The sequence below is a fragment of the Melospiza georgiana genome, chromosome Z (assembly GCF_028018845.1).
Source record: "Melospiza georgiana isolate bMelGeo1 chromosome Z, bMelGeo1.pri, whole genome shotgun sequence".
Classification (NCBI taxonomy): domain Eukaryota; kingdom Metazoa; phylum Chordata; class Aves; order Passeriformes; family Passerellidae; genus Melospiza; species Melospiza georgiana.
This window is the reverse complement of record NC_080465.1, coordinates 29,212,016-29,228,540: the sequence shown is the minus strand read 5'-3', so window position 1 is coordinate 29,228,540 and position 16,525 is coordinate 29,212,016. Positions and strand designations below refer to the sequence as shown.

At 38.0% G+C, this 16,525-nt stretch overlaps 1 protein-coding gene across 1 annotated transcript in view; it reads right to left on the bottom strand.

Moving 5' to 3' along the window:
• SLC28A3 (solute carrier family 28 member 3) overlaps positions 1–16,318 on the bottom strand; it is a 37,737-nt gene extending 21,419 nt beyond the window's left edge. The window contains exons 1-5 of the mRNA XM_058043683.1: positions 16,262–16,318; positions 8,535–8,639; positions 4,542–4,624; positions 1,960–2,051; positions 376–565 (exon numbers count right to left, since the gene is read on the bottom strand). Of these exons, the coding sequence (XP_057899666.1) occupies positions 376–565; positions 1,960–2,051; positions 4,542–4,624; positions 8,535–8,639; positions 16,262–16,318 (527 nt within the window). The remainder of the gene's footprint in view (positions 1–375; positions 566–1,959; positions 2,052–4,541; positions 4,625–8,534; positions 8,640–16,261) is intronic.
• Positions 16,319–16,525: the final 207 nt, after the last annotated feature.

Sequence of the window (16,525 nt, the reverse complement as noted above, 5' to 3'; positions counted from 1 at the left end):
ATTACGGTTTACATGAAACTAACAGCTCTGTGAACAGTGAAGAACTTTCTGGTTTTCAGAATGAATGCAAAAGGCTGCAACACACATGAATTTTTGTGAACATATTCTCATTCAACCACAAATTTTTCCCACCTCAATTTGTGGTATTTCTCCTATGCTTTCTGCTAAGACTTTTGATCCCTAGCTACTGCATTGAAATCCTGAATGTGTTTCTGATATTTCCTGGTAAATACTGAATTATTCTGTGATTTTTATGAGATATGTGTGATTTACCCATCTCCCTCTTCTTATGGGGAAGTAAGCTGACATAAAATCATAGGGGTAACCTGACTAGTGCATTCTCCTTCTACATAATAGACAGTAATTAATATTTACCATTTCAGCCAAAACCACTGTTTTTTCAGATATCGGTCTCCAGGGGAAAAGAATGCAGCAATTCTGTCTTCATACTTAGCTATAAAAAAATCCCAGGAGATGAAGAAGATGGCGAGGACAGTGATGACAAAGAGTGGCAAAGCTCTCTGAAAATTCAAAGTGCAGGCTGCAATAACTACTGCCAAGTATGCTGTCACAGAAACAAGAACATATATGTCAGTTAGGTTGGTCTTTTTTAAAACAGGATGAAATTTTAAATTTATAAGAGGTGATCAAAGTCAGGCCTGTGTTTATCTTTTTGGTGCTTTTCTGGCTCTCAGCCTAAATACTGAAAAATTTTTTGGATAGTTTTGTTACTTATGATATGCTCATTGATACGAAAGGTGGCTTGCATTCTGTCAAAGCAGAATATATTATTTTGCCAAGGTAAGTTCCTATGAAGCATGTTAATCACTCAGAAAAGTGAAACGCATCTACAAGAACTTTTTCCTGTGTAAAAGTTATGAATTAGGACCATGAGTCATGCTCTTTTTTTTCAAAAGAGGATGAGTTTATCCAATAAAACTAGAAACAAACACTATAAACATATGTCATTTGACTGATTTGATGACCTCAAGTAATTGTGAAGCTTAAAAATAACTTATTTCATAAAGTATCTATGAAATTATTTATTTGACAGGTTCACTGCACTGCAGCTAAATGCTGGCCAAAAAAAATTCTGTTCTTGTAAAGAATGATTGGATTTTATCTGTGGCAAATAAAGAGGAAGGACTACTGATTTTTGTAGTGCAAGTTGGTTTTTATGGAATTAATGAAATCCTGACATATTCTTAGAAGTCACTCACTTTCTGGAGCAAGAATAAGTCTGTTCTATGATAAAGCAAGACAAGATTAGTTATGAGGGCAGGATACTCAACATGCAAACAACACTTTATAGCCACCTCCTGGTATACTCATGGACATATTTAAAGTGTCTGTGTTCTCAATGTTCAAGTAGGAAGACCTCAAAAACAAACTTGGTGAAGTAGAAGGGAACAAAACAACGTACAGGCTAATTAGGAAAGGGAGAAAGAAGAATATTTGAATGATTTTGTAGTGCATACTGTCATAAGTATGTCATACATTTACTCCAGAAAAAAATTGCAGTGAATATGGAGTGATATGGGTGAGCAAAGAAAGCTTTCATTTCCAGCCAGAGGACTTAAGTTCGGTCCTATTTGGTGCCTGACAGTTTTTAAAGTGATTTCATGATCTTGGGCAAGTTACTGAAACTGTAATTTTGGAGTCAGCTGGTAATGGAGTGGACCCAAAGTCTGAAATATGCTGCTATCGCAAGTGTAATTGCTAGTCAGACTTTAAACATGCTGGAGAAGCAGTTTAGCAAGATTTGTGCTTTTGTTATGTTTGAGAATGAGTGAAGGTTTTGCAATCTGGAATTTTCTCTGTGACTAAATTCTTAACTACTTTGAAATACATCTTTAAAGAGAGTCAAGAGTTTTTATGCTGGACAAAGACAGGGCAGCCTATAACCTCATACAGGTAAATAAATAAGGCTTCAGCAATCCTGGGGGTAATATACTGTACCTGTTATTAAAATTCCGTAGACCACATAATGAATTCTGGTTTTATGTTTCTTGCAAAATTCATAGACTTCATCATACCTTTTTTCTAATTGCCTAGGAAAAAAATCCCAAAAGAATAGACATGTAAGCTTTTCCAGAAGAAAATTGTGTAAATTGGTTAAAATTTCTCCACTGAAGTTCACTGAATTTGGAGAGGATTATATTTGGATCTCGAAGTGCCAAATATAAAGTTCCTTTTGAGAGAGACTTCTGTGGGTCAATATTGGACAGGTGAAAAAGAAAATATGGCAGATATCTAATGGGACAATCTGTCATCTACATAAAGGGCCAAAGTCAGCAGGCCAGTTCTGCTACCCTCTGAAGTGCAGCTCTTCTGTGAAGAGATCTGTTAATAGGGTTGGTGCAAAGTGAGTGTGCAGTTATAAGATTCAGTGTCCATTACTAGAGCCACAAAATCTGTTAATACAGCCAGCCCAGCATTATGATGTGGAATAGTGTTATTACTGTAACTGTGAAGGCCTAAGGCTGCATTTGTGTGTGTGTAAAATAACCAGTACCTATCTAAAACCTTACTACAGCCTGCATAGATGTCTCTGTACCTTTTAAAATTTGGTTGTTATTGCACTAACTTTTCATCTCATCATCTCATGGAAGTTAAAATGGTTTATTATATTTGAATGTCATGCTCTAGTATCAGTTCTTCCAATGATAAAATATTTCACTTCCTCACTAAAGGTAACAGCATGATTTCATGAAGTAGGTAGAAATTTAGAGAAATAGCGGTTAAAGGAGTTAATTCAACAGAGGTTTCCAATGCTAAATATGCTGGTAACGTGGACTTATATCAATTACAGAAGCAGTGGCTAAAAAAACACCTTTGTATTGTGCAAGCTGGAAAAAATTACAGCTATGTCTCTTTCATCTCAGAGGCACTGCTTTAGAGAGGCACATCTCTGAAGCAGTCTCTTGCATTCCCAGTCCATAAAGGCAATGTTATATTTAGAGATGCTAATTATCCGGACTGTACTTGTTTGGAAAATAAACAGCAGCTGGACTTAGATGCACACTGAAATCCAGCATGAATACTCTTATTTTCTGCACTCAAAAAAACTCAATTAATGTAAAATAAATTTGAGAGAAACAAGAAATATTAATTTAAATTATATCAGTACACTGAAGAACAGAGCAGGAGCACACACCTTCACAAGTACAGAGAGTAATAGGTTCTCGGAGAAATCCTGATTGCTTTTGATGCTTCATTTTCAGTTCTGGGAATTCCTGTAGCTTCACAAATCAGAGCACTTTTTTTTCTAACTTGTAAGAACATTAGGTTATCTACCCAATCTCAGCAGAAAGATTAGATACAACAGGAAAAGGAAAAAGGAGAAATGAGTGACAAATAGATGAAAAAGGCAGCTACTTTATCAAATGTATGGTTCCATCACCCAAGAAAAGGGAAAAAAATACTGTTACTGCTACTTATGAGCCCTTTGGGATTTAAAATTCTTACTTTCAGATTACAATTTTTTGTAATTTCTTCTTTTATCGAACATCTCTCTCTCTCCTTTTTCCTTTATTAATTTAGGCTTTTATGACTTTGGTACCACAATATCTTAAAATATTTAAGCACAAAAGTAATGTTCCGAAAAGTGGCAGAAAAAATATGTTCCTTATGAAATTTGGTTAATTTACTAAGGAAACATTCTTTTCTAAAAGCTGATCCTATAGGCTTGAAATATAACTGAAGATGTTGAAAAAACAGATCTCACTTTAGCACATTAATGTAAAATATTTATATATGTCAAAACTATTCTTGCTTGCATTTTGTAACTCAGAAATCAATTTTCTGTTGTGCATGCACTTAAGTGAATGCTAAAACTTTGCACTAGCAGTGAATCTGTGTTATCAACAGACTGATCTTTCAAAAGGGCCATGTCTTAGACTGCAGGCTATTCAGTACTATCTGTTGAAAGAAATCAGTGACACACATGAACATTTAATATGATTTTAAGTAATTGTGTCTTAACTTTTTAATGCCTTAAAACAGGGTTTACAGCTTTCACAGAAGAACCTAATCCTCAAGTAAAATGTGGATGTGTGCTTTCACTCTGTGATCACTTGGAAGTAGAGCAAACACAAAGCAAAACTTTTGTTCCATTAAAATGGCTTTCTTCACAGCTGTTCTGTTCCTACTTTGTGCTGGAGCAAATGGCTATGCAGATGAAAGACACTAGTGAATCTTCAACTTCCTAAAAGAGACCACTCTTTAAGACCTCTGTGTAAAAGACACTGCTCTAGAAATATTGGAAAAGAAGTTATTGTACAAGAAAAGAAATATTGCTCCCTTAATTTGCCAGGCTTTAAAAGGATAGTTCCACAATCACAGATGTCATCTGTAAGGTAAAATAATTTTAAACAAGCTGTGTTTCTGTATTACAAAAATTGCTAGGCAATACAAAGGTCTGTGTAGCATAGGGGCATGGCAGTGAAATTTAGAGCTGTCACTCCAGAAGCATAAACACTGGCAGCTTTTTGCTTAGGCCAGGATGGAGTGGAAGACGTGCTCAGCCAAAAACACATTACCCTTTCAGGCGCGGTTGCTCATCATCCATGGAGGCACGTTTGTTTTCATGCAGATCACTCTCAATATTGATGTATTCATCCCCCTGGAAAGCAGATCAGTGTCGAGGTTGTCAGAAGGGTTTATGCTTCTTAGGTAAGGTGCAAAAAAGCATCCCCATTGGCAGCTAGCTGAAGCAGCCTCTAGAATTTCCTGCCTCCACTGCATTCATGGCTCCAGCACTCCCACTGCCACCAAATCTGTGAGCAGTGTTTAGACCAGCTGAGGAGTTTCCCAAGCCATCCATACCATTTTTCAAAAGGGAAACAAAGGAGGGAAAAATACCAGCATTACTCAGCATTGAAGAGGGCAGGGCCTCATAGCTGGAGGCCCTGTACTGCTTATAGGTTGTGAATTAGCCAGCTTGCCCAGCACCTCCTATAGACACCCCCAGGTTTTGTTGCTTGTCTCTTTGCAGAACTTGAATATGATGGAACTTTTGTATATGGAGACTGGTTAAACTGAGCAATGCTTAGTGTTTTAAAAATTTAACTAAGCTGAGAATATTATTCTTAAGAAAAATTGTTGCCCAAGTCCACATAATCATGGCACTGTTAAAGCTTTTGTACGACTACAAGCTGCCCTGCACCCTGTCTGGGCACTGCCTTGAGGGCCAGGAGGGGCATAGCCCCGAAGCTGCTCAGCACACCCGTGGGGACAGTCATGCCCACGCTGCCACTCGTCCCCCGTCTCACTCCAGTGGGGCACAAGGATGGAGCTTGTCCTGTGGCTACTTACCTCCATGCTCATGGTGGGGCCTGCAGAGTGGCCAGGGCCTGGGGCAGGCGACCATTGTGTTCAAAGACAGCAGCGTACCTGCATGTGGCACTCACGCCTCTCCCTTTGAGCACCGTGACTGGCTGAGCGGCCTGCAGTGTCTGGCCATGACCAGGGTGATGACAGTCCTGGCCTGGCCTGGCAGACATGTCCTACCCTCTTCACAAGAGTGGCCCACAGCACTCAGCCACTTTTGGAGCAGTGACAATCTGCAGGTGAGTTCACCTTTTGTTATTTTGTCACTTTAGTTTATGGTAAGTCAATTCTCTAGTCTGTTGTGGAAAGCAAGGCCCACCACAGACCTTGCTCCGGCCCCTGCATTCTGGCTGTCTGTCCTGCTGCAGGTGCTGCCAGAAGCCCTGGAAAACTCTCAGTTAGTTGCCAGGGAGAGACTTGAACCACAGAGTCATGGAATGGCCTGGGTTAGAAGGGACTTTAATGATCATTAAAGATCAGAGTCCCATGGGCAGGGACACCCCACACTACACCAGATTTCTCAAAGCCCCAACCAATTTGACTTTGAACACCTTCAGATGCATCCACAACTTCTCTGGGCAAATTATTCTGGATCTCATCATCCTCACAGCAAAAAATTTCTTCCTGATATCTGATCTAGACCTACCCTTTTGCCATTTAAATCCAGTCCCTCATGTCCTATGACTACATGCCCCTATAAAGAGTTCCTCTTCCTTATTTTTTGTGAGCTCCCTGTAAGTGCTGAAAGACCACAGTGGGACCCTGGAACTTCTCTTCTCCCAGCTGAACAGCCACATTTCTCTCAGCCTGTCAAGTATCTTCAGGCTTTAATGATCTCAAAGGCAGAACCTAACACAAGGTGAGACCAGGGGAATATATACATGGATGCTGCTGCTTGTTCTCCTAGGCAAAGCTCAGCAAAAGACCAGCAGGAGTCTGTTGGTCCTCTTGACTGCAGTTTTTGCAGGGTGCTATGGAGCTGCACTGCAACATATGACTGCATCTTCACTAAACTCAGTTTCTTTGGCTCTTTGGTCTTGACTGTGAAATAAAACAAACCTGAAAAAATGCCTACTAAGTTACTTTTGGTAACTGGCAGTACTCTTCTCAATGGATGTACTAGGTAGGCTTCTTATCTGAAGGACATTGAGTGGTGATAATACGTAAATATTCCTGAGACTAAATTTGGAATATATTGCATACCAGCGCTTCTCACAGATTTTTCAAACCTACATTATAAAATCCAGAGAGTCCCAGCCCTCTGGGTGGAAGCGCCATGCTTTCACGTTTGCAGGCAGCTACACTCCCTTTGGCACTGTGTTGACTCTCCTGGTCACAGCTTGAAGCTCATGTCCTATAGATGTTGCTTTCAACCCCACCATCATTCCCACTGCCACCACTTCTTGCACTGCCTAGGCCAGGTCATGCTCTTCTATCTCTTTTCCCCATGCCACAACATACTCCCTGTGCCTGGATCACCCACAGCCTGAATTCTGACTCTCTGAATTTCTGAAATATATGGTTTGTTTTGAGAATATAAGCTATTTTTTCTTTTGAAAATACAAAAGCATCAATCTACATATTTTCACATTGTTCACAACGTATTTAATATGTTTAGAATACTACTATGTCACTCTTGTCACAAATGCTTTCCTACAATGACATTAAAATGTGAGAAAATCTGAAATCAAAGACAACTTTGTGTGAAAGTTGTCACTTGCAAATACAAAAGGAAATTGGAGAATGGATACAAACCCCTTTTATTTTTTTCATGGCCAAACATGATACCAGGTCTGGCTCATGCAGAGTGTTGGCCCTTGCTGAGAGTTACCGAAGGGCTATGTGGAGCATGTAAACTTCTGCAAGCAAAGGGAGACACTGCTAAGTCCATACTGTAAAGACCCTCAAAATAAATTTTTATGCCTCTGTCACAGTGTACTGGGGAAATTGCTGGTGCAAATATACACATCTCTGATACTCTTGCACCAAGTAGTGGCAGAATGTTTTCAGATGAACTTTTTCAGTGGGAAATTGGTTTCTCAGATAAAAATAAAGCTTTCATAGATGTCAGTACTTTTCTCCAATTTTCTACAGTTTCAATCAGTTCTGAAAGTCCTTTTTGAGTTATTTTTGTTGGGGTTTTTTTTGTTTTGTTTCAACAATTTCCTTTTCCCCAACTTTTTTGAAGATGAAGGTATAGACACTATCTACCACCAATCTCTCCTAGGATCTCAGCTTCCAATCTAGTTTACAGGAGTGCTTATCTGGACAGTCTAAGTGATTATTTCACTCACTGTATATCTGAAATTAATTCAACTCTGAGAGCAGAGTCATTACTTTGCACCATGCCTTTGTTGCCTCTGACCATATTCAAGAAAACAATAGAAGATAGAAATGAGTACCCACTGCATCAAGTATTTCTTATATGCTGATTTGAGTACCATTACCAAACTTGGCAAGTAGATATGATTACAACAGAATAGAATTTTTAGAGTAGCAAGTTATTTCTGGAGTGAGGATGTGAAAATAATTAATACCTAATAATGGTGAAATACCTGTGGATTTTTTTAACCTGACTCTCATGTTTTCATAGTGGGATACTCAGTATATGGGCTTAAACATACATCCAGTCAAAAGAAGTCAAAATAAATGTGCTTATTATTACAGTAATCTGCATTGTGCTCTCTTCCTCTCTGGTCAGTTTTACACAGGACCTATTTACTCAAGTTTGTGTTTGTCTGAAATTTTCCCTATTTAGGATGTTTATTTAATAATCCAATATTAATTTATTATTAGATATTTAGTAATATGAATTCTTTGTCTGACTGAAGGATTCATCTCTAAAACCAATGATTACAGATTCTCTTTTTTCACCTTCTTATGAGAAAATGGGGCAACTGTGGGGCAACTCCTAATCCAGTCTTCCCCTTGATTACCATTTCTGGTGTCTCTTTTGTATTATGTATGAAGCCATTATGACATTGGAGTACATTTTTTCTGAACCCTACACATGCTTTTTTTTTTCTTTAATGTATTTTTTGAGAATAGAACTTGTCTGTCTGTTTATACATTTTAAATTATATTCAGATTTTGTTAGAATATCTGCCTTGGATATACTAATACATTGCCAACATTAACTTTGAAGTTTACTAATTTTCATTAGGTTATTTGGAAGAAAGAAAAAAAAAAAAGAAAAAACATACCTGATTAATATGCACTGTTCCTTTATTTTGTGAATTCTTGATTGTCTGTGAATTGTCTCCAAGGCCTTTCAGATTTGTATCATCCCCACCATCATCACTGTCATTCTAGGACCAGAAATTACATTGGTTCAAATAAGAAGCTGAAAGCCTTTCTTGTGTGCAATAAGAACTGATTTATAATCTGAGGCCTGGGCTACCATGGAAGAAAGTGAGTGGGTGACAGGAAATGGCCTCAAGTTGCACCATGAAAGATTTAAATTAGATATTGGGAAAAATTTCTTCACTGAAAGGGTGGTCAGGCATTGCAACACAGGGTGCCCAGGGAAGTGATAGATTCATGCCTGAAGCTTTCCCAAAACCTGTAGATGTGGGACTTTGGGGACATGGTTAATTGGTGAACATGGTGGTACTAGATTAATGGTTGAAATCAATGATCTTACAGGTCTTCCAGTATCTAAATCTTTGTACAATTCTCTGTGCTACTTTACCACAACAGGGAACCCAAAACTTGGTGTGCAAAGCTTGGCAGTTCAAGTCCCTGCACGACTGCACAAAGGTGCCTTGGCCATGAATGGTGCTCAACTAATGAATCTGCTTTTTTCTTGACTAAAGTCACATGTGAATTGTCCTGCCCATTTCCTCAGGACTGGTTCAACAAGTTCATAAAATTCCAAGCCTTCTCCTCACCAAGGGCAAAATGGACTATTTGGGGCCTTCCCCAATTGTTAGTACCTTTGCTCCAGTATTTGTGCTCTTTACACAGATGGAATAAATGTGAACGTGTATTTATATTACTCAAAGAATAAAACACTCAGGGCACCTTTAAAGAGAGGAGTTAGCTTTATCACATTAATCCTCTGAGTTGTACCTTTTATCAGAGAGATGATGACAGCCATAACCAGCCCAATTAATTTTAATTTTTAAAATAAATCCTGAATCTCCATTTTCTTGTTTCTTAATGTTTTGAAGGATAAATTAACTCTTTTTAATGGTCTGAGAACATCTGGTTTTGTAAGAAAGCTGTCTAAACAAAACTTCAGATAACTTACATCTGCAATTGTTGTGAATGTTTTGTATTTCAGTGGTTTCTTATGGCAGCAGTTACAGTATGATAATTTCACTGGGCTTTATTGCATGAAGTCTCATTATTTACATGGTAATAAACTCAGTAAATTAGTATTTACAATTAAAACAATCACTTTCACATGAACAATACAAAATAACCTGAATCATAGTAAATTCATAAAAACTTCTAAAGACAGAAATAAGCAGTACTACTAGAAATAAATTGAATTTTGCCTTTTTGCAGAAACATGCCCTTAGAAGCAACTAGAACAATGCTTACTAACACTTCTCCTTAAAGATACTTTGCCTCTAAACGTCACAAAAAAAAAAAAATCAGTTTCAGTCAAAGTGTTTTTGTAACTTTTTGTGTCTCAGAGAAGAGAGAGTCACAAGAGGTTTTTTATTCAAGTGTTGTGGCCTTGATACATTAGTTTCCTCACTTCTAGGTGAAGACTATCTTTTCTTTCGCTTAAGAGAGACATTTCTGTTTCAGAAACACTTGTCACTTGTTTGCCTGCTAACCATACTATCAGAGGGGTTTGTTATAGCTGCCCCTGCAGCCAGCAACAAACAGAACTACTGAACACTCCATGCAATTAAAAACAAAGTCACAAGAAGCAGAGATTAACTGTAGCATTGAGATATATTAAAACTACAGAGGACAGCATTGCAAAATCAAAATGCAAAGTGTTCTGTAATTCACATACACCCACCCTCACACACTCCTGAGAATGCTGTCTTTCAAGAGTTCTATACTTGTTGCTGAGGTAGAAAAAGCAGAGATTTCCTAGAATTTTTTCAGTAAATGTGTGAAAAATAATAATTATGCAAGTTGCTGTTCATGAAATACACAAGTAAAGGATAATCTATATTGGAAGACACCTCTAGAAGTCACTTTGGTGAACCCACTGCTCAAGTGCAATAATTACATAAGAAGTTTCATTTATAGAATAATTAAAATATATGAATGTATGAGTAATGTAACAAAACCATTAAGAGCATCACACAATTGCTGGAACTCAGTAGCCCACGCTGCAGATTGATAGAATTGTGTCTTTCTCTGTGAATTTTAAAAGTTGCTATTTCAACTGATTATATCACATTTCTGGATTATTACTGATTCAGTAGAAACTGGTTAATTACTATTGATAACACATTTACTCTAGTAAGATTTCTGTTGACTAGAATAGTCTTTGAATGAGTGCCATGAAGCTGAGTAGTTTCCTTATTTCACAGGTGATTTTTTTAAGACCTGTGTCTTCATTCTCCCCTTTATAAAATTTTTTGTTTTGTTTGGTGAAAACATTTTATTTAACCCTACTGCTTTAAGAAAAAAAATCTATTTTTAATTTCTAATAAGAACAGAAATATTCAAGTGACAAATAAAATTACCTATTCCCCTTTCCTGCCTACTTAGTATCTGAGGTACTGAAGGAACGCCTCAACAAAATATTGGTCTGGACTTATCACCTATTGTTGCCGATTGCTATAGGTAAGCAGCTCAGCACAGGCAGAAAACTTCTACCTCATTTACTAGTATCCTTTTCAACTCCCTGTAAATGTCTGGAGAACAAAACAGCGCAAGAGAAACTGGGAGTTCAGGCCTTAGGAACTATAGTTAGCACAATCCTGTTATGAGCACAGGCCAGTACAGCAGCATGTGAATTCACTTCTGAACCTGCTCAACCTCCAGGTGACATGAGAGAGCAGGAAGTTCACAGAGAAGCCTCAGAAAATTCTCTTTGCTTTAGTACACAGTTGAAGGATTACAGAATTGGCCCATCTATTTTGAACGCTTGTAATATGACAACTGTTTTGAAACCTTGTTTCTGCTTTCACAAACTGCTTTACTTTAAGAGCTTGGATTCCCCTCTTGTAAAATACTTGATTAAATTACAAGGACATAGCTGTGTCAACTGCTATGCTCTTTCAATATTTGTTTAGTTCCCTCTTGACGAGCTGTTAATTCACCTACATTCACAACTACATTCATTCACCTAATTGCACAACTACATTCATTGATCTTCCCTGCCATCTCCTCCTTGATTTTGAAGTAGGATGGATTTTGCAAAGGGCTGTGAACTTCTATTGTGTTTTTAACAACAGTAGACACTCTGGAGTAGATGGTGTTATGTTAGCTCATGCTAGTTAGGGAGGAAAATAGGATGGCCAACATGACATTGAGTCAGCTGCTTAAACTGTTTATGGTTTAAGGGTGGGTTCTTACGTTATGTTGGAGATTAGAATCAAGATACTCAAGGAACTGACTGGAAAACAGATGCTTCAAAAGAAAATAGTTCAAGTTCTAATGTCAGATTCTGCTGCATCTCAAGAGATTTTTTTATTGTATTTGCCCAGCAGAAGCGAAGCCATCTAGTTTACAGTTTAAAACTTGCTTTTCTTTAACATTCAGCTACTCTGAACACAATTCATCTAGGTTTTCCCTAATGTACTATCTTTTGTTAGCCAGTGCCATGATTCTGGAGTTTAAACTCATTTTAAATATTGAGGAAGAATTTATTTAAATTAATAATCACAGCACTCATAAATACCTGTCGAATTATAAAACTCAGTCTACAAGGCAGGAAGGATGAATGTTCATTATCCATGTACTAAACTACAGCAAATGAGTTGTATAAACAACAGATAAGATAAAGGTTCTGCCAGATATAAATTTAGCAGGCTACATCATCGTGGGCTGTTTTGAAAAGGACTGTAAATAGAACTCCCCACCTCTGAGTACATTGTTGTTTCCTTAAAAAATTTTAGGTTTTCAGGGTAGGATAGTTGGCTATTATCCTGAAATGCAGGGCTTTTTAAACAAAAAACAAACAAACAAACAAACAAACAAAAAACCAAAACCAAACAAATTTTAAAAAGTATGGCTTTGGAAATCAAGTTTTGAAAATGTGGGAAAGGATTACATAATTTCCTGTCTGGATCTGGTTGAATAATGCAGTGCAATGCCACCTTCATTTCTAAGGGTAAACATAACAGGGATGCTCATGAATATAAGTTCTGAATAACATCTATAGTCTTAATTAACCAACCACACAAGAGTATCTAGGAAACGGTGAAAAATAGCAATAAACAGAAATTGTACTTTTTAGGATATGCTTTAAGCTTGTTTGAATTAAATGGATGCACGCCTTATGGCAATACAAATGTCCTATTCACTGTGAGCAAAGGACGGAATATTAAAGGGGCTCCTTCCTCAAGTCAACTTCTTAAAGAGTGCCAAGTCAATTTCTTAAGAGTGTTTCTGTACCTTATACAGAAACAGGTACAGCTGTTTAATGCACTAGGGATAGGAGGCCAGTGAACAATAAATATTTATTAGCTGTTATCTTCCCTTTGCCCTGTATTTATGTTTCCCTCTGTGTTGCTTTTAACTGTAGGGCAGTTTATTCATCCCACCAACTGTTCCTTTTTAAGATGCATCTTTTATAATTCTTTATGGAGTAAGTGTGCCTTGATGTTTTATGTTATCAGAGATCTGAATCATCAGAACTGATTAGATAAAAGTTTTGCCTCTTTACTGAGGGCTAAAGACAAGCTAGGTAAGTGCAATCTCAGTTTTAGGGTTATTATTAGTGATACAGTTTTGGAGCAGGAAGCTGTGGGCACGTGTAGTGGTCCTCCAGCCAGCCAGTGCCATGTATGAGAGGTTGACTGAACCACCTTGAAGGCAAGAGACACAGCAGCATTTCCACACATTATGTATGACATTATTGTAGCTATAGATACACAATCTGTTACGCTGGTACATAGACACTTAGCAGGAACAATTTTCTGAATTGAGGATAATGATTGATCTAAGTTCCTGAAATTACACAACATTTTTAAGATGTAAAAAAATTAACAATCTGAATTATAAACAGTGCAGCAATCTATAGATTGTACCTATGAGGCAGCATCCAGAGCAGGCAACTTTAGCATGTAGGCCTTAACAACTGCATTGGATTTTATTAAGTTAAATACTTTATTGCTGAAGGGTAGGAACATGGTAGGGAAAACTGGCAGTATGGGTAAAGAAAGCTATGTATCTTCTTAAAACGCATAGAAAAATCTCACCCATTGTATTACACCAAGATGGCTGTGGGTAATTGAGATACTCCTAATATCAAAAAGAGAGGGACAAAGAGGGAAACAGCAGAGGTGTACGTTTGGGATTTATCGTCTGTTGTCTTTTGATATCATTTTGAGCCGTTAATAAGGAGGAAAGTTGCTTCTGAGTCTCCCAGGTACTGGCATTATCACAAAGTAACAATGCAGGACCTGCAATTTCAACATTATGCTCAAGTGGAAACTGCATAGTGCATAAAAGAAGTAGCTGGTATTTTGCAGAACCAGGCATTTTAAAAAATGCAATTAATGGTATTAATGTAACTTCATGCTGCATGGATGCAATCCTGTCTGAAATTTAACATTTGTTAAATGAGGGTGTACTACACTACCATTGAAAATGGTGATGCAGTGAAAATCCTACAACAGTACAAATGAATGTGTGTGTTTACATATCAATAGCAACCGAGATTTTGAGAAGAGCTCATAGTTATCACTCTTTGACCATTTGTGCAAATCAAAAAGCAGACTACTCTATATTACAACTTCTTCATCCCTTAAGCATCCCTTTTCAACAGAAAGAACAGTGCTTCTCATTCTTGACTTAATAAAGGTCTGATATGTGATCCTTTATCGATCATTTTTTAGCTTTGAGCTGCTTTGTATTGCATTCAGAGCTGTTATACTAACTTAGTCTACTTTACAAATCGTCTAACTCGGATTTACTTGTCTGTTACTTTATCCCTATGTGCATTAATCATTAAGTGGTTCAGGTGTATCTGAAGGTACCTATGGATACTTAAAATGGTACCTACACAGATACTTAAAATTGTTTAAATTAAACCTTTTCCAGAACACTTTTTTATTTTGTGGTTTAGGTAAGATACTCATGGCTTAATACATAAAGACCTATTTATTTCGGGGGAATTAAATGTTCACTCTTTGTGCAAGGAAAGCTTAAACACAAGAAATAGTGGGACATGATGAGACTGTTCAGTTTTTAGGTAGTTCACAGTGGCTTTTACTGTGATTTGTTTACATACAGAACTTTACCTATTTCCTTCTGTGTCTTATTTTTTCTAGGGAGTGACTTACATATTTAAACAGAGATAAGACAGTGTAGAAGTAAATAAAAATGGCCCAGGTAAGCTAGCTGCGTAAGGCAGAGGGTTAACCCGGGTTACTATACTGTGCTACACAGATCTCAGAGGAAAAAGGTGATTTTCAGCTTATGCCATTTAAGAGAGTTTAACACCGAGCTTTTGCAGCTAGGGACTTCTCCTTTTTGAGTTTGTAAGTACAGATTTAGGAAGCGGACGACACTAGTTTAGTCACTTATTTTGTGTGAAAACACAGGATAAAACCTCTTATCTCGCTCACTTGAACTGATGGAGACCCAAGTTCAAATTTCTTATCCATCTGCTCCGAAGCACAGATGAGTTGAGAGCGCTCTGATTACTCAGGAGAAAGGCCTAACCCTGGGCTATCGTGTTTTAAGAGTTAATTCTCTTGCCTACATTCTGTAAATATTCCCTGACAGGCTTCTCTGTCCGAATACGCAATGAATAAATATACAGAGCAGCTGAATGTCGGTGATGTTATGTAATAGTTCACATGCTTAGCATCTGCAAAGCTTCTGTGTTATTTGGATAGCGCCGGCAGATACCCACATCAGCAACACACTTCCTGCTAGATGAGATCAGGAGCAGCGTAAGGATCGGAGACTGCAAAGGAGAGCAAGGAGCTGCTTTGTTCATATAGCCCTCTTCAGAGTATTTCACAGCCACTGTCTCTCCCCGACTTATTCTACTTTCAGCAAAAAGTACAGAGAGCCAGCCCGGCTGCGGGTTCGCAAGTTTTTGTTTGTGTCTGCTCTAATTCAAGTGAAAGCACAGGGATGCTGGCCACCAGGAAACAATAAATAAATAATACCTTTGTTGTTGTTGTTTTTTTCTTTTTTTTTTTTTGTGGTGTTTGTTTGTTTGCGGGGGGTTGTGCTTCCGCTTATGAAATCTGCATTTTTTAAACGCCTGTTAATATTACTTTATGCCTAGAAAATGCAAAAATCATCTGGGTGGGCTCCTTCTCTTTGCGCTCTTCTCAAGAGCAGAAGACAATTGTGAATACTTTATGCATGGAAGAATGTTATGCCCCACTATGTTACATTATTACTTTATAATTTTTCTCATATTATTGAAATACATTGCTTTGATGAGTTATGCGTCTGCTGCATAATGCTGACCTTCTCTTCAACAGAACTGTAAATGACCTATCCTCAGAAAAAATCAGCAACTGATAGAGCAGACGGGAGCCAGCTGAGAGATCCACCAGCCTATGAAATGTTACCAAGTCAGGACACTTTTCAAAACTAGCTGTACACCACGGAGGAGAGCGTATTCCTGAATAAGTCAATTGTGCTCAGCTTTTTTTTCACAAAAGCAGAGTACTTTGGCAGGGTATCAGCACGTAGAATGTTGCAAAATACCTGCAGGCAGAGGGCAGAAAATGCTTTTTCTTTGTTCGGGGTTTGAATTCAATATTGCTCAATGATTTTAACTCCTTCCTCTTCCCCAGAAAGCAAAGGAAACCAAACTTACCTGGAAGGCCAAATTGTGCACTCCTGGGTGATCACGGTTGGTCTCCGTCAGCTCCATGTGCCTGGTATGTAGTTTTTGGGTGAACGTTGGAATACTGGAAGCTACTTGCAGCACAGGACAGAATCAGCCAGGACCTGGTTAATCCATCCCCAGGACCGGTACTACTTAAAGTCAAGTTAGCTGGAGGCGTTCTCAGGTTACCCTTACTCCCACTTAGCTCCACCTTCTCGCTCTGCTAGCGCAGCCCCTTTTGGCCGGCCTGGA